This window comes from Papaver somniferum, chromosome 7 (assembly GCF_003573695.1).
Source record: "Papaver somniferum cultivar HN1 chromosome 7, ASM357369v1, whole genome shotgun sequence".
Taxonomy (NCBI): domain Eukaryota; kingdom Viridiplantae; phylum Streptophyta; class Magnoliopsida; order Ranunculales; family Papaveraceae; genus Papaver; species Papaver somniferum.
In genome coordinates, this window is record NC_039364.1 from 79928241 (window position 1) to 79950551 (window position 22311).

A 22311-nucleotide genomic window follows, 5' to 3' on the forward strand; every position below is an offset into this window, starting at 1 on the left:
AGTCTTGAGGGTTTTGGGTGTACTTTTTGGCCACACTTTCAACTTGGCGTGTTTATTTAAATGTTGAGTAGTTCAACCAATCTAGTATTTTCAAAACACTAATCAAAAACATCTAAAGATGGGCAGCTTGGTGGATTGGTACGTTATCTAAATCCTTCGAGGTCATGCGTTCGAATATGGGCGAAAGATTTTTATTAATTTTTTCAAAACGAACCTTTTAGCCACGCTATAAAACCGACGTGTCTATAGAACGCACACTATGGACACACATATACTAGCGTGTCCAAAGAAGAACTTTTTGGCCACACTTTCAACTTGGCGTGTTTATTTAAATGTTGAGTAGTTCAACCAATCTAGTATTTTCAAAACACTAATCATAAACATCTAAAGATGGCCAGCTTGGTGGATTGGTACGTTATCTAAATCTTCGAGGTCATGCGTTCGAATATGGGCGAAAGATTTTTATTAATTTTTTCAAAACGAACTTTTTAGCCACGCTATAAAACCAGTGTGTCTTTAGAACGCACACTATGGACACACATATACTAGCGTGTCCAAAGAAGAACTTTTTGGCCACACTTTAAACTTGGTGTGTCTATATATCCTACACTATGGACACGATATACCTGGCGTGTCTATAAACGCATTAGACCGTACACCTATGTACACACATATAACCACCTAGGCCAACTTGGCGTTCTACACGAAGAACTTTGACTTGTTTTGGCCACACTTTGAATTTGGCGTGTCAATCATCGTACACTATGGACACGCATATGCTGGCGTGTCTAATGACCAACTTTAAAACCACACCTTAAATGGCGTGACTAACCTTTTGGACACGCCACAACTCCCTAATGTGGCCATAAACTGGTCTATAAACACGCCCAATACCTAATGTGGCCATAGACTGGTCTATAAACACGCCCAATCAAAAATTTGAAGTTAATGTGACTAAACGGTTGAAATTTTGACACGCTAGTAGCCCTGGTGTGGCTGAAAGCACTTATATGAACACGCACATTGAACATTGTGTGTCTATAGGGTAGAAGTATACCCTATAGACACGCCAAAAACAAAAAGGCGTGACAGGCAAATTTATATTTGGCATGGCTAAAGGCCATTTCTGTACTAGTGATACTATCCAGATCATTTTCACACACACAGCATCTAGATGCTAGTTCATACCCCTTGCTTGTCATAACAGCATCATCAATATATATTCCCTGCACCAATTTCCAAATATTGCTTGCAATGCTTGGATGGAGATAAGAATTCCATACATACCTTGACCAGTGTTTTTTGGATTCCTTGTGTCTAAGTTTATTAGTTCCTGCAGACATTGTAAAGGCTCCTTTAACATCTCCATTCCATATCACTTCATCTTTATCTCCACTAATCACTAGCAATGATTGGTTCATTAATACTAATTTAATTTCAGGTGGAATAGACCGTGTACCATTCACTAAGATGTCAGTTATCCTCATCTTCTTGTTTTTTAGGAAAAATTGAGAGGATCTCATTTTCTCAACTAATGGAGTGTCACCCATCCAAGTATCATACACACAGAGATATCTTGTCCTTGTACGATGTTCCATCTAATATCTTCTTTTAAGATTTCTCATGCCCATTTAAGTCCTGGCCAAACTGAAGACAGTTTCCACTTTGTACTCCATTGCCCATTTTTATCAATGTATTTAGCCTTGAAGAAAGTTGCACATTCTTCTTTTGAGTGCAAAATTTTCCATATCATTTTCATTAAAAGTGCTCTGTTGATGATCTCAAGTCTTTGAATACCCAATCCTCCCTTTTCAAATGGAGTGCACACTTTTTCCCAAGATAAGGTTTTAAATTTTCTGACATCTCCATCTCCAGACCATAAAAAATTTCTAATGATTTTTTTCACGAGTTTTAATAACTGACACAGGCCATTTGTAGATTTCCATATTGTAAATGGGAATGCTACACATAACTGACTTGATAAGCACTAACCTTTCTTGAAAAGATAGAATTCTCCCTTTCCAAGCATCCAATTTACCTTGTAGCATCTCAACCATGGGCCATACCATTGAAGATTTGACTCTACCAGCTGATAATATAACCCCAAGATACTTATCAGGAAATTCACTTCTTTGCATCTGCATTAAGTCTTGAATCACAGTTTTTCTTAACTCAGTGGTGCCATCAATGAATATTTTGCTTTTACTCTTATTGATAATTTGCCCTGAACTTTTTTGGTAGTCTTCCAGTAGCTTCAATAAATATTGCATACATTTTTTTTGCTCCATTGCAGAAGATGAAGACATCATCTGCAAAAAACAGATGAGTTGGACCAGTTCCATTTCTGACAACCATAGGAGATATGAATCTTTCTTTTACCAATTGTGTTAGTCTTCTACTTAGAACCTCTTCCATTAGAACAAACAAGATAGGAGAGAGAGGGTCTCCTTGTCTTAATCCCCTACTTACAGAGAAAAAACCACAAGGTCCTCCATTTACTAAAACTGATATTCTTGCAAATTTAAAGATAGTGTGCAACCAATTGCACCAATCACTGGAAAAACCATACCTTTGAAGTAATTGAAATAGAAACTCCCATCTAACAGAATCATATGCTTCAGAAATGTCAAGATTAAATCCAACATTGCCTCCCCTTCTTTTCTTTTTCATTTCATTGACCATTTCAGAAGCTAATAACACTTCTTGTATGTTTCTACCCTTAATGTAAGCAGCTTGTTGAGGAGCTACCAATTTTTCCATTAAAGTACTCATCCTTGTGGTTATTATCTTTGTAATAATCTTGAAACTTACATTGCTCAGGCCAATTGGCCTAAATTGATTTGGGGATTTGGCTCCTTGCACCTTAGGAATTAGAAATAAGAAACTTGAATTGAGGCCCTTGGGAATAAATCTTTTGTTCCAGCAAAATTGAATTGCATGAAATACATCTTCTTGTATTATTTTCCAACATTCTTTGTAGAAAAAACCAGAGAAACCATCTGGTCCTGGAGAGCTATCAGGATCCATGGAAAATATAGTATTTCTTATTTCTTCAAAGCTTGGAATAACATCCAACATTTCTTGGTCTTCTGCAGTAATAATTTTTGGGATCACCTCCAATAAAGAATTATTAGCTTCAGTTTTTTGAAATTTGAATTTATCTTCAAAGTGATTTACTAAAAGCTCAGCAATCCTCTTTTGATCTGAAATGATATTCCCATTACCATCCTCCAATTCACTTATATAATTTTGTGCTTGTCTTATTTTAAGAGAAGTATGGAAAAAACTTGTATTAGAAGCTCCTTCTTGAACCCATTTTGTTCTAGATTTTTTGTTTTAGCATTGCACATAGCTGAACTTCTTTGGTGTTATACTCATTTTGTGCAGTTACCAACTTATCTAATTTTTCTTCATCAAAAGGATTATCATTAGAATTCACCATAGCTTCTTGTACTTTCATTTCAGCTTCTTTTAGTTGGATATTAACATTCCCAAAAACCTTTCAGTTCCAATCTTTAAGAACATGTTTTAACCTTTTCAACTTTGTTTGCAGTACAAAAGCAGGATCTCCTACAGTATTCTCTGACCAGCATTGTTGAACTACTTCCATAAAGTTAGGATATAACAGCCACATTTTCTGAAACTTTTGAGGATAATTTTTTGGCTTTGGAATATTTGCACAACCACCTAGAATAGGAGCATGATCTGAAGCTACTCTTAATCCAACTTTATAAATCCAATCTTCATAGTTTTGCAGCCATAATTGATTGAATAATGTTCTATCTAAATTACAAAGACTTCTCTTGCTACCATGCTGACAGTTCGACCAAGAATGTTAAAGACCAGATTTTGGAGCATGGAGAAGTTCACACACATTTATACAGTTGCTAAAATCTAACATAGATCTTCTCTTAAGTGCTTTACCTACAACCTTTTCCTCTGAACAAGTAATAGCATTGAAATCACCCAAGACCAGCGAAGGCTTTTTCAATTCACTTATTTCCTCCATTTCAGACCACAAATATCTTCTTTGAACAATTCCAACATGTGCATGTACCCCTGATATTAAATAATCTCCTATACTTACATTAATCATTTGGCTTGACATGGAAACGACTTGTGGAGTTGGTAATGCGTTATTCCAAAATAGACATATATCTCCCTTTTTATTTGAAATTGAATTGTGAATCACCATGTGTTACATACCAGGTAGATTCAACTTATTGCAAAAAGAAGAAGTACAAAAAAAATTAGGTTCCACCACCCAAACTAAAGAAGGATTGAATTGATTTACTAAAGACCAAAGTTTATTTTGAGCCCTAGGTCTTTTAAGGCCCCTTAAATTTCAAAATAGGACTTTCATTGTTTAGGTAGAGGGCCTTTGATGCCCCCTTTTCCTAAAATTTTATTTACTTGGAACTTGTTGAGTGGTTACCTTTGTTTCTGTAATTATTTTTGGAGCAACTGAAGAAGAACTTTGTGTTGCTGATATTGGTTTTTGAATGACTCTAGACCAAGAGGTAGTAGGAATTCTCTCCTCTGAAGCTGGACCATTTTTTCCATTGATATACTTAATTACACTTTCTTCATTAGAGTTATCTCGACAATTTTTAAAACCTTTGCTAGACTTAGAAAATCCATGTCATTGTTTTGTTTCTCTTCTTCTACATGTTGCAGTGAACCAAACCTGCCAGAATTTATAGGAATGTTACTTGATCCCCTCTGAGTAGCTTCTTCAGAAATGCATATTTGAGTTACAGGTGTTTCACATATGTCAAACTTCTCCATAGTTTGCTTTGGAGTTACATTAACTGGATTTGCTGAGACATTACTCTCTACTTTCTTATAGGTAACTTAGTAAGTAATACTCCTTGCATAAAACCTCCATATTTAGTTTTGATCCACATCTTGTTAGGAATTTTCTTTGCCAAATCAATTTCAACTAAAACTCTTGCATATAAACCATTTTCATAATTCAAAGTAACTTCATTAACCTTGATTGGAGTACCAATTGCTCTGCTAATGGTGAAGAGAGTTTTTTCATCCCAGTATTCTAAGATGAGACCAGGATAGAGAACCCACACCATAGCTAGAGATGTTGATTCTCTGGTCTAAAATTAGGTATCCAATTTCGAACTCTTAAATCCTGACCAAGAACTTCCCATTTACCAAACTTGATTAGATTTTTGTCTTCAATATTCTCCAACTTGATTGTAAAGAATCCCTTTCCTAATGGAATCATTTTACATCCACCCACTAATTTTCATTGTTTTTCTAAAATCTCAACAGCATCAACAAATTTGATTTTAAGAAAATCAAGACGACCAATTAATGAAAACTTCCACGATTCATATCTATCTTCTGAAAAAATATTAATAAGATCAATTGATAAACTTGTTTCGACTGGGTTTATCAAATCTACTTCAGACGTATCCATCGATAAAACCCTATTATCTTTCAGAGAGAATCATTACAGATAAAATTGACTCAAACGCTAAAATAAGGACCAGATTTAATTATTGAAACTTCAATCATTGAAGATTTATGTAAGAAAACCACCTGAATTTATGACAGATTGACCTGAGAAGATGATGTTTTCGAAAAACAAATCACCAAGTTGATCTCCTATCCGCAGAGCTCCGAGTCAACCGAGTTTCCTTGATTCAGTTTAGAGTATGATGTTTTCCAACAACACAATATCTCTAACACCCTACCTGCTAGCCTACTACAACTATCACTTGTTCCTGATCAAGTCTGGCAACATATAAGTATGGATTTCATTACTAGGTTACCAAAGTCAGAGGGCAAATAAGTTATTTTGGTAGTGCTGGATAGGTTCACTAAATACATCAATTTCCTTCTCATCAGTCACCCATTTATAGCTTCATCTATTGTTAAAGTATTCTTGAGCACAATCTACAAGCTGCATGGTCTTCCTTCTTCTATAGTGTCAGATAGAGACAACATTTTTTTGGTCAGTTTTTGGCAGAAATTGTTTTCCAATTTTGGTACTGCTTTGCATATGAGATCATCCTATCACCCACAGTCTGACGGTCAGACTGATAGAGAGTGAATGCATACCTTGAAACTTATCTCAGGTGTATGACTAGTTACAGACCAACTAAATGGGTGAGTTGGCTCCCAATGGATGAATGGTGGTTCAATACCACTTAACACACTAGTCTCAAGCTTACTCTATTTCAAGCTCTGTATGGCTACACTCCACCACAGTATGGTCTTCATTATTCTTCAGCCATCAATGCTTCAGTTGAAGATTACTTGCAGTGGCGATAGGAAGTTGGCATTGTTGTGAAGTCTTCCTTAGAAGAAGCACAACATCGCATGAAACAACGGGATGATAAAAAGAAAGTCGAGCGAGAATTCCAAGTGAGGGATTGATTTTATTTACGGCTGCAACCTTATCGTCAAACCTTTGTTCAGCTCAGAAGGAATCTTAAACTAGCTGCAAAAAAAATTGGCCCTTACCAAGTACTGGAAATAATCGAGACAGTTTCTTACAGACTTCAACTTCCTTCCACTTCGAAAATCCACCTGATCTTTCATGTTTCTCAGCTTAAGCTCAAGTTGGGGTATATGTTACTTCCTCAAACCACTCTGCCCACATTGGACTCTAATGGATGCATGAAGGTGATTCCATTGCAAGTGTTGGATTCTCGTATGGTGCTCCGTAACAAGCAGTAAGTGGCTCAGGTTTTGCTTCATCGGTCCCACTCTACTCATGCTGAGGCCACTTGGGAGGACTCACTTTTCATGAAAAAGAGTTTCCCTAAACTAATTCTTGAGGGAAAAAATCGTTTCAAGGAGGAAGCAGTTTTCATGAACTAGTTGTTAGGTATCTAGCTTATTTAGGCACCCATTATCTATCTAGCTTGGTAGACATTATCTTAAGTAGTAGTCCCCTTGTAGAGACTCATATGTTGTACGTGAGTAGTTGTTATATGAGATGTTTTGCTCAGACTTATCTTTCATGAATTATTAATAAAACTTATCCTGCACCTCTCATCTTTAATCTCTCTCTCTTCTTCTTCATCTTCTCTTCTAAATCTCCTCTCAATCTCTATCCTTCTAACCTTCGACCCTTCTCTCATTAACTAACTGAATGTATTTGTAGTATTATCAATACAGTGTCCTACAATGGTTGGTGATGGGGGAAAATCTGTATGAGAAGAGAGACTTGTAGTGGGAGCGAGCATGGATAAATATAGGATTTCTAGGGTTCGTATAGAATAAGCTATAATTCTTGATGTTCTTCAAGATCTTGTCTAAAGTAGAAGCAACCATGGTTGTGGAGGTTTGTGGAAGAAGAAGAACAAAGGAAGAGCTAAAATCTTCGTAGTGGGTTATAAACTAGCTGGGTTATAAATATGTCTTGTTGTTTCTAAGTCACTTATCACTAGTGGGTTATAAACTAGCTGATTATATGATGTGTATCTATATAATAACTTGTTATGATAATGAAAGATTCTCGGAGTGGTTTTGGCCGTGGATGTAGCTTACAAGGGTAGGTAAACCACGTCATCTTTGTATCGTGTGCGATTGTCTATTATCGTATACTTTTTATATATGCTAATATTATCAACCATGCTAATCTGAAGATATAAATAAAGGATTCGAGCTAAGTTATCTAAAGTAGGATGTTTCATGGAATTTACTTCTATGGAAACATGGCGGTTCGAGATGAACGTAACCTCGGTTTCCCGACAGTTACAAATCTTTCATTTTCAGTATCAGTGAACATTTGATGAATGTTGTGTTACTAGTAATTTTTTGTACAAGTATGTTTAGGAAGACCTTAATTCTCTCAATGAAAACCAGTGCAGGATTAAAATAAGTCTTATACTAGAATCCAAGTTAAGTTTGGGAGAATTTTGGATGATCAAGTCTAATAGTTCTTAAAAATCGTGTTCCAAATACGTTCAGGATCTTCCGGAGAGAGTTACAAATCCAACCTAAAGCATTTTTTTTTACAATGAATGCCTCTTGACACCTAGTTTGACGGTTTCAGAATGTTTAATAATTTTGAGCTCTTTTTTTAACCGTTGATCTCGTGGTTTAAGATGGAGGGTCTCTTTGGAACCCCCACCAGTAGACTTGTTCTTCCATGATTAGTGGCAAGGATTTCTAAGCAGACTAAAATCACTTGAACTATAGTTGAATGGTTGCGCACACTCTTATCTAGCCTGACTGATGACCTGTCTCGTGATGTAACTATGCTAGTATATGGTTCGTTGTTTGTCTTAACAAAAAAACTAAGACTATAGAAAAATTGCCACTAGCCAACTGAATTGTCTTAACAGAGAAACTAACGACATGTTTGTTGTTTGGTGACTTGGCGTTTGACATCTGACTGGGCCCCAGTCAGATGTCGTATAGTTCTTTTTTATTAGAGTTAGATCTGACTCGCGATCTGAGTCAAACCTAACCCCTGACTCGGATCCGTTTGAATCAGGTAATAAAATACTCCTCACTCATGGGAACAAACCACTGACTCATATTTTTGACTCAGATCCAGAAGAGTCAGGTGATTTCAGTAAGATCCAAACGAGTCAGAAGAAAACAGACAAGGTGAAGGTGCAATGCTGGTAGAAGCTTGCCACAAGTCAACTGAGTCAATTTAGAAATTTACATGGTCTGATAATATAAAGATAAAGATTATTTAGAACAATGATTCTAAACGAACCGGGCGAAAAAACCACACGAAAACCGCCCCCCACATGGGGGCGGGTTCCACACCCCTTTGAAGTTAGCAGGGGGCCCCACCATGGGAAGATTTGTGAGACACCCGGTTTTGTGTGGTTTTTCAAACGGTTCGTTAAGATTTTTTGTATTTAGAAATTCTCACGGGAGTAGGTCGGCACCAAGTTACTTAGCATCAAATACCGAGCAGCTGGGTAAAATTCTGTTTGAATACTCTTGAATGAGATCACCGATTAATTTTAGGGAAAATAATTATTTGGTCCTTTTTTAGGTGGGCCCATGTCAGTTTAGTCCTTTGGTCAAACGCCCTTACTGTTTGGTCCATAATTATTTAAAAATATTAAATGGACAAAAGTACCCTTCTGGGTTAATTTCTACTTATTTTTTGTAGCAGTTCATTCGTCAAAATGAACTCCTGTTAATTTCTACTTATTTTTTCAGAAATCACCTAAAAATCAGAGTTCATTCCAGAAATGAACTCCGTATAATCACCTAAAAAACAGAGTTCATTCCAGAAATGAACTCCATATAAAAACCTAAAAAAACAGAGTTCATTCTTTACATGAACACACAAAAAAATCCATAAAAATCAGAGTGCATTCGTAGAAATGAACTGCAGTAGCATCATCTTCGTTGTCTTCAAACAGCAGCAGCCATAGATCCATGAAATCGTCGTCATCGTTTTCTTCTTCTTCATCATCATCAACAACAACATCAAATTCAAGATCTTCAACATGAGCAGCAAACATCAAAAAATCAAGATCTATCGTCTTCATCGCCATCTTCAACATAAATCTATCGGCATCTTCATCTTTTTCATCATCATCTTCAAAAGAAAACAGAGTTCATTTCAAGAATGAACTTCATCAAATTCATCATCTTCAACAATAGCAGCAGCAGCGATGAAGAAAAACATAAATCTATCTTCACCAAGAAAAAACATCAAAATCTTCATCACAAACCAGCGTTCATTCCTGAAATGAACTCCGTCATCTTCATGTTCTTCATCAGCAACAACAACTCATCTTCATCATCTTCATCCTCTCAATCATCAGCAACAACAACAGACGGAAAAACATCAAAATCTTCATCACAAACCAGAGTTCATTCCAGAAATGAACTCCGTCATCTGCATCTTCTTTTGTAGATCCGAAACTTAGCCAAGCATGTAAGATGATAAAGGTTCATCATCATCATAAATAGCAGCAGGATCTTCAACCTCACCGTCTTCATCATCAAAACAGAAGCAAAACATCAAAACAAAAAAAAACCCAAAACTTCATCGTATTCATCATCATCATCGTTCATCGTTCATCTTCTTCATCACTAGCAGAGAAAAAAATAGAGAGAAGAGAGAATCGTTCATCATCATCTTCATCTTCATCATCACTAACCGGAAGAAAATAAAAAGAAAAAGAGAGAGAGAAATTCTAGATCTAAAAATATAGGAGAGAGAAAGTAAATCTTAGAATGATTTTTTTTCTTTTACTTTTTGACTATATATATAGTCCTTATCCAAAAGGGTATTTCTGCCACTACAAGATGACATTTACATCGTCCATGACATCACCCTAGGACCAAACTATAATTTTTAGGACCAAACTATAATTTATATTACCAAATAGGACCAGACAGACAATTGAATAGGTCAATTGGACTAGACTCTCTAATATATTATTTGTAGGACCAATTGGTATTTCCTACTTAATTTTAGATTCACAGGTAGGAAGGAGATGAGCCATATTAAAAGCTTTTTTAGGAGTATTACTCTATTAGTCCCGCTCGATCGATCCATCCATCTCCTGTTAAGATTAGGTTCTAAAAATGCTAGGACGTCATCACAAAGGATGTAAGATACTCTATTTGGAACAATTACAAATTTGGTTTATAGGGGTCAACTGCGATTACTTGGCATTTTAGATGCCATATATACAACTGCGATGAAGCACATTGAGCAATATTTGTGCGACAGTGTGCCAAAACAATATTTGTCCACTTGGAATGGCAAGTGGCGAGTGGTTAAGCTTCGTAAATTCTATTATCATTTTTCTGGCTTTTGGGGAGGTAATATTCACATAAATTCTACGACCATATTAATCCAATTTAAGTTACAGGCCTGAGTAGTGGCTGTACTGAAACCAAGAGATTTAAGGTGCAAAATTCTGCAATCAGCACTGTTTCAACATATGCTACAAACAGAAAAAAGGAACAGAAAAAATCAGCAAACTCTGAGATATTACATTGCTAAGTACAGCAAATGAGAAGGTACTTCACCGACCGCTTCACAAATGTACAGTTCTAAGAAAATGAACAGAGACGTCTAAGGGTAACCATCTGATATCACAAAAAGTCTCCTATCGTTGCAACAGTTTCAACTAAAGGGTTTTACATAAAACTACCCCCAAATCTTGTGTATTGTTCGCAAAAATGCATCCAAGAGTGCTGAGAGAAACTATTTAACAAAGGAAAAAATCAAGAACACGCAATTATTAATAATTTTGTTAATAAAAGAAAAAGAAAAAACTTACTGTACAGGCAAGAACTGTACAACAACAGGCCTCCCACCCCCTAAGAGCCAGAACAGTTCCGATCAGTTCAGAACTTAATATTTCGCTCGCGAGGAAGACTTCTGCAGCGTACATGGTAACTGTGGTAGCTCTAGAAGAATCCTACATCAGGATCTGTTAATCATCCAACTCGATTAGTTGGGCTCGCTTTTCAGCAGCTTTTTTCCTGATAAAAATTCCCCATCTCATGGCGGCCTTAATCTTTAGCCACCCAACAACAGCTTTTCCAGATGGACGACCACGATCTTCGTCATAGCTGTAATTTGGTGATGGAGAAGGTAGGTAAGACGAGAAGGGATTCCCATCTTCAGTTGGGTTAAAAGAAGCGTGTCCACCCATGTTGAAGAGACGAAGCAGATGTTGCATGTCTTCATTTTCGAGGATCTGATGACTTCTCATGCGGATATCTTCCTCGGAGAACATGTCATCTACTCCCCTATTATCACGTTGGAGAGCCCAGTCATCATAAGGAACATTTGATGGTTGCACAGCAGATGGACCGCCAATCTGGAATCCTGAGGTGGATGGTTGTGGCGGACCGAGAGCCAACCCAGACGCATTATTACTGCGTATGATTTGATTTTCGTTGGAAGTGTTGCCATCAAACTGAGCACGGCTGTTAGAGTTTACTTGGTGAGGTTGCATCGGGTATCTGTTTGCTGGATTGTCATTGTAACCTACAGCTGAAAGAAGCAGACATTAACTTTTCCACTTAGGAGTGCAACTTAATTTGTTAAACATAAAGCAGTGAAGTAAAATCGTAACAGGGTGCTGGCATCAAACTTCATTAAGTTCACTAACATGATCTTATTATCATCAAGGCAGCAGGCAGAAACCCCAACTCTCCGATACCTATATGAAGCTATATCTTCACTGATTGACACCCTAATTTCTTCTCTCTTCGGAAGTGAACTAATAAAAATGTTCTGTTTGATATTAACTTGTCCACCTAGGAGTGCAACTTAAGATGTCAAACATAAAGCAGTAAAGTAAAATCGTAACGGGGTGCTCGCATCAAACTTGATTAAAACTAACATCATCTTATTATCATCACGTCAGCAGGCAGAAACCCCAACTCTCCGAGAACTATATGTTTGCTGATTGACACCCTAATTTCTTCTCTCTTCAGAAGTAAACTAATAAAAACATTTTCTGTTTGAAATTCCAAGACACCCTTCGAAATTACAAATATGAAATATTTAACCGCCTCAACTTACTAACAGTAGATAAATTTTACCCAATAACAGGTTAAATATGCTCACCACCGACAGTCAAGTTTGGCTCCACTGTAGAATGTACTGTAGGACCTGGAACTGGAACTGTAACTGGAACAGGACCAGGTAACCGAGGAACAGAGACTTGCTGATGTTGATCATATGCAGTAGTATAATCTGGTACATTCATCGCAACTTCTGATCGAGTAGAAGGACCTCTTTTGTTCTGGTTGAAACCTAGAAGATTCTTGCCATCATATTCCACAACATGCATCCAATTTTCATATGCCCTCTTTACCAAGGTATCCACATAAACCTGTAATACATGCAGGGATTCAGCTTTGGATAATACTAATGACTCGGGATTTATTTTTTCCGGTAAGATATCAATGACATCACCATGTTCAAATGCTTCAGATCAGAAATTTTTGAAAAGAAAGTTCATAACCAAGGGTTTGATAACCTAAAACTTTAAATACCCAATAAATAGAATTATACAAGCTATCCCTCCGAACTTTTACAGCAAACCCTTATTCACGCAACTGACTAATACAGACTCAACGAGTTCAGGATAGCTCTGTCCTCATAAAATTTTAGGCTTCCTTGCTTGCCTTCTTGCTTTTATCCTGCTGGATAAGCTGGATATTTCATACAATCCAGTACAAAATTCTAACAGAACACCACTTCACAATCATGACGGCTAAGGACAATGTTCAGCTTTCAGCACAAGGATTGGCGTAACAAACAGGACAATGGTGAAACTAAAGCAAGAGTCTACATCTAGTTCCACAAAAAAGTTCAAGGTAAGTAAAATTACCTTCTGAGATTCAGTTACAGAATCAGGAGAAACATACTGCCCAGAAGAAATAAGACCAGTGAACTCATAGATATTATTAAAAACGACACCCACATTCCTTGTATCATCAGCATAATAAACATAAAGCATTCCACCCAGGACACAAGTCTTTGCATGATCCACAAGAACTTCCCACATCTTGTTCGACATGCCACTGCCAAGAATCTACAAAAATCAGATAGACGCATCAGACAAAAGCAAGAAATTAACATACGGGGTTAATAACTCAGCAACCATATAATACATCCTTACATTTCTCAGCTTTTGAGCATCTCTGACTACGTAACGGAGAAACTGTTCGACATTGTATATCCCAGACTTATTCAACCTCTTATGAAATGACCCGTCCTTTCCAATCTTTTCCAATCTCCACACCTCATCATTTAGCGCAGGTGGGTAGTGCTTCTTGTAAACTGAGAAGAACAAACAAAAACTTCAGGGCAATGACGATAAAAATTAAATAACATAGCATCAAGTTATGAACCTACGTTCTCCTCTGTGATCTTTCACGGTAAATGCATCTGTTTTGGCTTCTCGGATTCGAACACCCTCACAAAATCCAGAAGAAATTTTAAGGCCAAGCCTAAACTTCCTGCTTCGAATCCAGCTAGAATTGTCAGTAAATGTGAGCTCCCCTAGGGTTCCTACACCTTCCCTGAGTGTTACATGCACATCACCTGTCAGAAGCGGTCTCTTGCCCTCCCGCTCTTTGACCAAATGTTTTTCAAAATCATCTTGAGTCCACCCGTCTTCGTCATCGTTATTGAAATCTCCTTCAAGGACAACAATATCGAGTTTAGCTGAGGACTCTGGTCCTGATGTAACGACACGGCGTGTGCTTGCATCAAACAGAACGACATGGATTGCTGCACCCTGCTCCCCTTCTACTTTCCCTCCGGTAAATAGGGGCAGCGATAGCCTGGACCTGAACTGCAGCTGCAGGTTTCTTCCATCAGGCCCTTCAATTCTTACTGGAGAAGACCTGGAAATGCATAGGTTAAGAGTTAGAAGTAGAACAGACAGGTTTCTCAATCAGCAACATCTTAGATGACTAAGAGGTCGGCAAGGTAATGGCTCTTTGGCTGAATATCAAGAGAGGCCAATTTATTTTAACCGACCTTATATAAGAAATTGTGAAATAAATTACCCAGAAAAAAAATTGCGTTCTGAATCTTTTGATATAAGCAATAAATCCTAACCTGAACATTTGAATATGCTCTACTTTTTAAATTTATCAAAAAGCATATGTTGCTCATTTTGTGTCACTCCCTTCAGAGCTAACCTTATGATATATGCACGCTGCGAAATGCAACTTATAACATATAAAAGACAAGTTAATTCATATTTTCTGAAATAAAATCAAGATTATCTCTCACCTTCCATTGATCCTAGAAGGACCTAACTTTGCAAGAGCACGTTCAACCTCTTCACTAACCTGTCACAGAATGGTCATCAATCAACAGGACAACAAACCATACACACACTAAAACAGTGCATCCAGTTAACAAATAGAGGAGTCGGCATTTGACTATCTTATCAGCTCGCCGAACTTTAAAAAAAGAACCAGTATTACATCTCTTTCGTACATCTAAATACTACATATGTGCAGACTGTAGAGTCCTACAAGCCAAACGATTCACATAGCGATTAAAGATTTAGAGTCCATGAGAGAGAAATAATAACATTAGAGCTTGGAAGAATGATTTAAGAGTACATCTATGTTTTAAGCTACCCGAAATTACATGCGGCACAACACATAAATCATGATCACAGTAAAAGAATTGTGGTTCAACAATAGCCATAACTACTTCAATTTCTCCTGCTAATTCCAAAAAGTTCCCCTATGAAACTAGGGTCGCGATAGGCTTGGCGAGCCAACGATAGACCAATAGAGGGAGAGAGGAGTACCAAGATGGGTGACTGCTTGGGAAGTTCTCGTGTACCTTTGTTTGGTTGAAAACCAGCCATTCCCTTAGGGAAGGGAGGGAGCAGTACCAAGATGAGTGACTGCTTGGGAAGTCCTCGTATTCCCTTTCTAGCCTACCAACTTGTTTGGGACTAAAGGCTTAGAAGAAGAAGAAGTTATTTCTCTTTTCCACAGTTCAATCTAATACAAAATATACTTTCTTACAGAATAAGGACATATTCTTTCTGTGTTTTGTGATCAGTCTTTTCTTTCTGTGTTTTGCGAAGTTTCTTATATCATTTATAAGAAGATCAAACTGGCTAGTGTGTTTAGAGCATAGATCCCATCTTCTTTGAGAAGTCTCTACACCCATCTCCACAATTAGGTGACGGAAGCATACCAACCAGATAGCAACTTAAGAATTGAGGATAGCTACATAAATACATGCTAAAAAAATTCTATGTCACATCTCCGAGAATTGAGGATAGCTACATAAATACATGCTAAAAAAATTCTATGTCACATCTCCACAAGAATTTTAAGAAAGATTTCAGCATCAAGGGTTGTGTATCTTACAACTCTACGAAGAATGGGCTCCAGAGATGAGCAAAGCTTCTGAAGACTATCCACCTTGAGAGCTTCCACAATAACACTGCATTGCATACTTATTAGTGAACAGTGGCCTAGTAATTACAAAGCAAACGAGAAAAATACCCCACTGGAGTGTCAAATAAAAGATAATAAATATAAGAAAAGCATGCCTATAGTACTGCTGTAGTGTAGAGAAAACCTAAATCCAAGCAGAGGGTTCACAAGCTAGAATGCATACAACTAAGACGGAATCAGATTACACATCCAACCATAACTATGTGACAGAAAATGACAATATATCTGAGTCTTAGAGATTCAACATCAAGACAAGACAATATTATAATACAGAAAGAAATACAGTACATGAAAAGTTGATACATAAATAATCATGAGGTCCGTCTAAGGTACTCAATCTAAACAATGATTATATCATAATGGGAACCACTTTCCATTTGTCATGTACTCGACATGACATGATGGGCGTGTACCAAACTCAGGTAATAGAACCATAGATACTATAAATTGCAATCCTAAGTGTATTTAATGCAGATTAGCAAATATTTTTAAACATGCCAGATTCTATACAGTTCCAATTGTAAAGTTGTAGGGACTCAAGAGTTGACCCCAAACCCCATTGAAGCCAAACCGAAAAATGACATACTAAACAGCTCCTAAACTGTGATACTTTTCTGGATTTTCTCCCCAGTCCATCATCTAGTATATACTAGTAAAATTATGTTTTCACAGTTACTTCAAAGTTTACTGTTCTTCTCGTAAATAAGATCTTAAAAGTTTATTAGTGCAAAACTAGAAACTTAAATAGACCGTTCTGCACGAGCAAAATTTCCTAATATGCAAAATTAGAAAATTAAATAGACCTTTCTTTAACAAACCACTAAAAATTTCCTAATTAAGGAAATCAACTAAACCTTATCACGCAAAAATTCCTAAAGTCTAACCCAAAATAAATTATAGACAGTCACATATAACAAACAAACAAAAAACATCAGTTTATAGAACTAAATCGAAGACTAAATTATTACCTAGCAAGAGCAGGTCGTTTCTTCTCAGGCTGACCCTCTTCAGCTTCACTTGTACCTAAACCCCGTTTTTCTCTATTCATAGTCGGTCTCTGCATTTCCCCCCAAATCAAAATTTCACAGATCTGAATATAACAAAATTTACCGAATCAAATCACTTCAAGAAAGTCCAAATTCTTCTACAGAGTCAGAATATTATTCCAGATTCAATTCAGATCTAACTAAGAAAACACAAAAGACTCAAATTCCTAAACGAATTTCACAAGATTCAAAGCGAAATTAAAATCATCGAGTGAAGAATTAAACAAACCAACCTTAATAAGTAACTAAGAATTTAATTGACTAAAAACTAAAAAAAAAAAAGTGATTAAGTCAAGCTTTACTTCTTCTTCTTCTTCTTCTTCCTCTTGTGTTTTGTTGTACACTCTCTTTATATTGTATCTTCTTCCGAGTTTGAGTTTACAGTGACGGCTAAAGAGAAGAGTAGAGAGAAACAAATGAAAAGAAAAATCTAAATCTTATCTCTTATTTTTCTCTCTCTCTTAGTCGTCGCTTAAGGTTATTAGATCTGAACCGTTGTTTTTGTTTAGAACGTTGATAATTTATTTAATTTGGGCTCAAAATGACTTTAATATCCTTTTGCTTTTCAGGGAAAAATAAATATTCGCACTTTGAGGAGGAATGTTAACATACGACTAGGATGATAATGGTATGGGTATAGCCGTATAGGTGAGGTGAAGTACTGGTCCGACTGGTAAAAATACGGATATAGACCAGCTCGTTAACAGGCTTATGTCACTCCTATATACGTCACTTTGTTCGTGTACTTGTGTGGTGGGACATTGGCGTGCTCTCACGAACATCGTGATCTTTGTCTCGTCTTTGTTGCTGTTAAATTATCGGTAAAATATGGAGACATTTATCGTCAAATTTCATACCACTTCATCAAGTAGTTGATAAAAACCTAGCGTCATTAGGGACGATCCTGAAAGAATTAGGGGTGTCTAATAAGACAAAATAGGATCACCCAAATTTAAAATTATGTCATTTCTTATCGGTGATTTTTCGAAATGGCAATTATACCTTCCATAATCGGTAGATAAAACTACAATCGGTAGTTTAATTTCGTAATCGATAGATGCTAGGATAATCGGAGGTTATTGTGTACATATGTAGTTTGAAAGTTTTGTTATTTTGAAAAGAACCTATAATCGGAAGGTATTTAGTTACCATGTCTCCTGATTATGAAGTTGCCCCAAAATTGATATTTGAAAAAATCTCAAGTTTTTCGAATTTGGGAAAACCTACAATGGAAGGTATTTAGTTACCATGTCTCACGATTATGGAGTTGCCTCCAAAATTGATATTTGAAAAAATCTCAAGTTTTTCGAATTTGGGAACTACCATAATCGGTAGATTATGAAGTTCACCTCATTTACCGATTTTAAACCCCGCGTTAATCGGTAGACAATGATAAAATGTTGTGTCCAATTATAAGGCTATTTAGATTCAGAAGACCAATAAAAATGAAGCAACTATAATCGGTAGAAATGGTTAATATTTGTACTTCCGATTATGGACCTGCCTGACTTGTTTTTTGAAAGTCATCGGAATCGGTAGTTAAGGTTGATAGCATTACTACCGATTCTGAACATATCTCACAGTTTTTTGAAAATGTACCAGAATCGGTAGGAAAAGTTGATATGTATCCTCCGATTATGGTGAAAAATTAAGCAGTTTCAGATAATCAAGTAATAAACATAACTCAAAATACATTATCCATAAACTTAAGAACATATAATCCAAAACAAGTATTTAAAACACCATAATCCGAAAGAAACTGTTAAAACAACATAATCCATAACATCGAACAACACATTATCACCTAATTCCTAGTTTTCTTCTTAGTATTGTCAGCTAAAGTTTTAGAACGCTCAACACGACCCGGACGACCCACATTATCACCAGCATCACCTTCATTTCCCTCAATATTTCCTTCAACATGAGAGCTTGAAGAAGCCTGGGATCTTTTGTTCTTTTTTGATGCTTTTTTCTTGTGCGGGTTCTTCGTCACTTTCTCCCCAAACTCAGCTGCATACTCTTCATTATCAATCATCTCCCTGTGCTTTTTTATCTTCATTATCCAGCCGTTATGCAATCAGCGCACCATTTGGACAAAGACGTGAACCTATTCATCTGCATTTTTAATTGACAAAACATCAAATGGAGTTCACCTATGAAATTGAGTCGTAATATTAGAGGGAAAATTCGTAACCATACGCACCAGTTTATCATAGCCTGGGGGTTTTTCTTTGATGATACATCTGTAAATAGAAGACGCCGAGGTCGACTTTGCTTTAAGTTCACGGATTACTTTTAGATGTGAATGCTCCCGGTACCACTCCATGTAGCCTGGAGCATTTTCATCACTCGGGTGATAGCTCTCCCAGTGTTCAGCAAGTGGTACTCCCTCTTATCCCAATGTTCAGTAACAGATGGTGTACCAGAGTAAACTACCTTGATGTTGTCCTGGTTAGACTCGCTATGCTCCAAGTCCAACTTGAACTTGCCATTCATGTGATGCCATGGTACTGTTTAGCAAGCACCATGTTGACGCATCACCCTGGAGCCATTGTACATCATATAACCTGTGTGGTGCCACAATGGTCCAAAATAATGGAACAACTCGAAACGAGGCGCTATATGTCCACTAGCTCGGTCTTCCTTGTATGGATCAAAGCATACCTCTAAGGCCTTAAGTGAGTCTAATTTCTCCCTCAAGCTAACCAACTGCTGCTCCTTTGACCTTGAACGGTTCTTTGTGAACATGTACTTTGTTCCTATCGGTGCACCTCTCTCCCACGTTGTGTTCACATCTGCCAATTCTAGACCGGGGTAGTGGTCACAGATCCATGTCTACATAGATATCAAACCAAGTATTAGAAATTGATTCTTAAAGTAGAAAAAAAATAATAACGATCAATGGATTAATAGAGTTGAGAATATACCTGGAATAGACTCACGTTCCCGGCAATTTGGCTAGTTCTAAGCCTCGGCGCTTTTCTCAACTCTGCCATCAAGAATGCAATGGTTGTCGTGCCCCAAGAGTAGTCTGTGACCTTATTGAGAGGATGCAATAGTTGTAGAAGGTTGGCGTCTACTCGGTTGCCACTGGTATTGGGGAATATGACACATCCCAATACAACCAAGAGATAGGCGGTGGCCGCGGCATCCACTTCGGCATCACTTAACGGTCCTTTCTGTTCTTTCTCGGCAGTGCCTTTGAACAGCTTGATCAACTGGCTCATGTTAAACTGTCTAGTTTTGTAAGAGGAGCACATGTTGAACTCAATGTCTGTTGTCTGTTTATCCCAACCAAAACACTTTTTACACAAATCATAAAGTTGTTCCCAGGTTAACTGCTTTGTGTACTCATACTTGACAGCTACACCATGGTCATTGAGATTAAGAATCTGCTTCGTATCATATGGAATAATGGCCATCTCTACAAACGGCATATGAAAGGTGTCAGTCTCGGGATACAATCTCTCCACAAAAGCCGATATCGCGACCCGATCATGGTCCAACATTGAGTTCTCGGCAGCACTAGCTAATCCAGAGTTGGCTATAGTTCTCTTGAACCTCTCACATTCACCGGATAAAGGCCAATCTTTCAATACTTTTGCTGGTGCGGCAGTGGGCTTGAGTAGACGAATCGCATCGGAATGATACTATTAAACATACAACACATTACAAAATTAATAGAGTATTATTAAGAATAAAACGACAATATGTTAGTAAAAAAGAATACGATTATTACCTCGGTATTGTAGATTTCTTTGGCCTAGGAGTCTTTGTAGACAAATAACAATGCTCCTCCATCTCTAAGCAGCCTAGGGATTTATTCTTCAAAATCCGTCTTCTTCAAAGAAATGGGTATAAGGTGTGATGCTTTCTTCGCGATTGGCTTCCTTGTAACTCCTCCTTCTCCTTGGGTACCACTTGGTTGTCCTTCTTCTTGAGTGATTACTGGAACACTTTGTCCGACTTCTTGTTGAATAATTTCTAGAGTGCTTGCTCGTACTTCTTCTTGAGTTCCTTGTTGAGCGCTTGGTTCCACTTCTTTTTGGCTCATTTCTCTCCTCGCACTAGCGCTTAGTTTCTTACCCCCTTTTTGAAGAGGCCATGTAACAGTTGTATCTTGGTCTTTCTACCTCGCCTCTCCCTAAACAATAAAATTTAATGAGCCGAATCACATTACAAACTCCACAATCAGAAGTCATAAATAAAATATAAACTTCCGATTATGCACAATCGGGAGACATGGTAAAAGCTTTGTTTCCGATTACACACAATCAGAAGTCATATTCTAATCTTGTTCTCCCGATTATACATCAATTTGGGTTCAGAAACTTCTAAAGTCATGAGACATATATAATCGGAACAAAACAATATAACGTATCACCGATTGCATATACTCGGAAGTAAATAAATAGCCTTTGGCTTCCGATTAAAACGTACCCCCGAAATAGAATTTTGCTAAAATCACAAAATTTTCAAATTTTACAACTTATATAATCGGTAGTATATTGAATTCGACTAACCTACGATTATACACAATCGGAAGACAAATACTATATAGTATCTTCCGATTCTGGGTACCAATTGTGTGTCCCTACATGTTATATTCTCTGTTACAATCGTAAGTCAACATATAACCTATCTACCGATTATATCAATTTTATGGTTCAGTGGCAAACAAATTTGTATAATCGGAAGTAATCTATAAAAACTAACTCCCGATTCTGGTCGATGTTACCGAAAACCTAGAAAATGGACAAAATCGGGAGATAAAAATAAGATTTAACTACCAATTCTGGGAAATAACTGAATACCCTAGAACTTATTTTCATGGATTCGTCAAATTGAAGCAACATAAACACATAAAACGATAGAAAATTACCTAAATGGGGCCATTTGCTGGAGAGTTTGATTATCAGAATCACCACCACCACCTACATAAGCGGCGTCATCCTCTTCATGTTCTTCGTGTTCGTGTTCTTCGTTGTGTTCTTCGTCGTTTGTAGCCGTTACAATCGATTTGTTCTTTAATTTTTCTAGAGCTCTTGTGGGTTCATTAGTATCAGTCATCGTTTTATAGAAGAATCGATGATGTTTTTGATTCGGCAATGAACGACGACGATGAATGAAGTTTGAATAGGGGGGAATAGTGTTTTTACTCTCCACAATCGGAAGGGAAGAAGAAGAGGAGAAGAAGAGTTGAAAAGAAAAGAAAGAAAATGAAATTCCTAGGTTTTGGGTGGTCTTAATCGTCCAAAGGTTGTGTCGGAAATTACAATCGGGAGTCATATGATGTTCATTTGCTACCGATTATACACGGTTGCCCCAAATTCATTTT

At 37.1% G+C, this 22311-nt stretch overlaps 3 protein-coding genes across 9 annotated transcripts; all 3 read right to left on the bottom strand.

The window, feature by feature from the left end:
• Positions 1-1621: 1621 nt before the first annotated feature.
• Positions 1622-4009, bottom strand: LOC113294818. Its single transcript, XM_026543192.1, has 6 exons — positions 3875-4009; positions 3375-3499; positions 2570-3259; positions 2407-2461; positions 1993-2309; positions 1622-1889 (listed from the first exon to the last, which is right to left on the bottom strand). Exons 1-6 carry the CDS (start codon positions 4007-4009, stop codon positions 1622-1624), a joined length of 1590 nt encoding a protein of 529 aa, XP_026398977.1.
• Positions 4010-10788: 6779 nt separating this feature from the next.
• LOC113297723 (calmodulin-binding protein 60 B-like) lies at positions 10789-17431 on the bottom strand. 7 transcript variants are annotated; one of them, XR_003333622.1, is made up of 10 exons: positions 17276-17430; positions 16896-17017; positions 15838-15913; positions 14732-14790; positions 13844-14337; positions 13608-13768; positions 13317-13520; positions 12548-12815; positions 11247-11968; positions 10789-10907 (listed from the first exon to the last, which is right to left on the bottom strand). XR_003333622.1 is itself a non-coding variant. In XM_026546298.1 (9 exons), the coding sequence occupies exons 2-9, from the start codon at positions 16988-16990 to the stop codon at positions 11403-11405; spliced, it is 1917 nt and encodes a 638-aa protein (XP_026402083.1). In that variant the 5' UTR covers positions 16991-17017; positions 17276-17431; the 3' UTR covers positions 10937-11402. The 7 variants fall into 7 exon arrangements, 5 of the variants coding, with proteins under 5 accessions (XP_026402083.1, XP_026402080.1, XP_026402084.1 ...); XR_003333621.1 differs by having other exon boundaries at positions 10865-11170; XM_026546298.1 differs by lacking the exon at positions 10789-10907 and having other exon boundaries at positions 10937-11962; positions 17276-17431.
• Positions 17432-19268: 1837 nt separating this feature from the next.
• On the bottom strand, positions 19269-22043 carry LOC113294819. The gene is made up of 5 exons (XM_026543194.1): positions 21856-22043; positions 21060-21117; positions 19901-20623; positions 19541-19808; positions 19269-19483 (listed from the first exon to the last, which is right to left on the bottom strand). The coding sequence occupies exons 1-5, from the start codon at positions 22041-22043 to the stop codon at positions 19269-19271; spliced, it is 1452 nt and encodes a 483-aa protein (XP_026398979.1).
• Between the last annotated feature and the right edge of the window lie 268 nt (positions 22044-22311).

Bases quoted from the DNA above. Each gene is read 5' to 3' on its own strand.
- LOC113294819 (XM_026543194.1), bottom strand. From the start codon at position 22,043: ATGACTGATACTAATGAACCCACAAGAGCTCTAGAAAAATTAAAGAAC. The intron at 20,624-21,059 runs GTAAGAAACTAA...TATGTTTAATAG, and splicing joins ATGGCCTCTTCAAAAAGGGG to TATCATTCCGATGCGATTCG. The intron at 19,809-19,900 runs GTATATTCTCAA...ATATCTATGTAG, and splicing joins GGAACGTGAGTCTATTCCAG to ACATGGATCTGTGACCACTA.
- LOC113294818 (XM_026543192.1), bottom strand. From the start codon at position 4,009: ATGGAGGAAATAAGTGAATTGAAAAAGCCTTCGCTGGTCTTGGGTGAT. The intron at 3,260-3,374 runs GTATAACACCAA...TCTTAAAATAAG, and splicing joins TTGGTAACTGCACAAAATGA to ACAAGCACAAAATTATATAA. The intron at 2,462-2,569 runs GTATGGTTTTTC...CTCTGTAAGTAG, and splicing joins CTATTTCAATTACTTCAAAG to GGGATTAAGACAAGGAGACC.
- LOC113297723 (XM_026546295.1), bottom strand. From the start codon at position 16,990: ATGCAGAGACCGACTATGAATAGAGAAAAACGGGGTTTAGGTACAAGT. The intron at 15,914-16,895 runs GTAATAATTTAG...TATGCAATGCAG, and splicing joins AAACGACCTGCTCTTGCTAG to TGTTATTGTGGAAGCTCTCA. The intron at 12,816-13,316 runs GTAATTTTACTT...CATGTATTACAG, and splicing joins CTGTAACTGAATCTCAGAAG to GTTTATGTGGATACCTTGGT.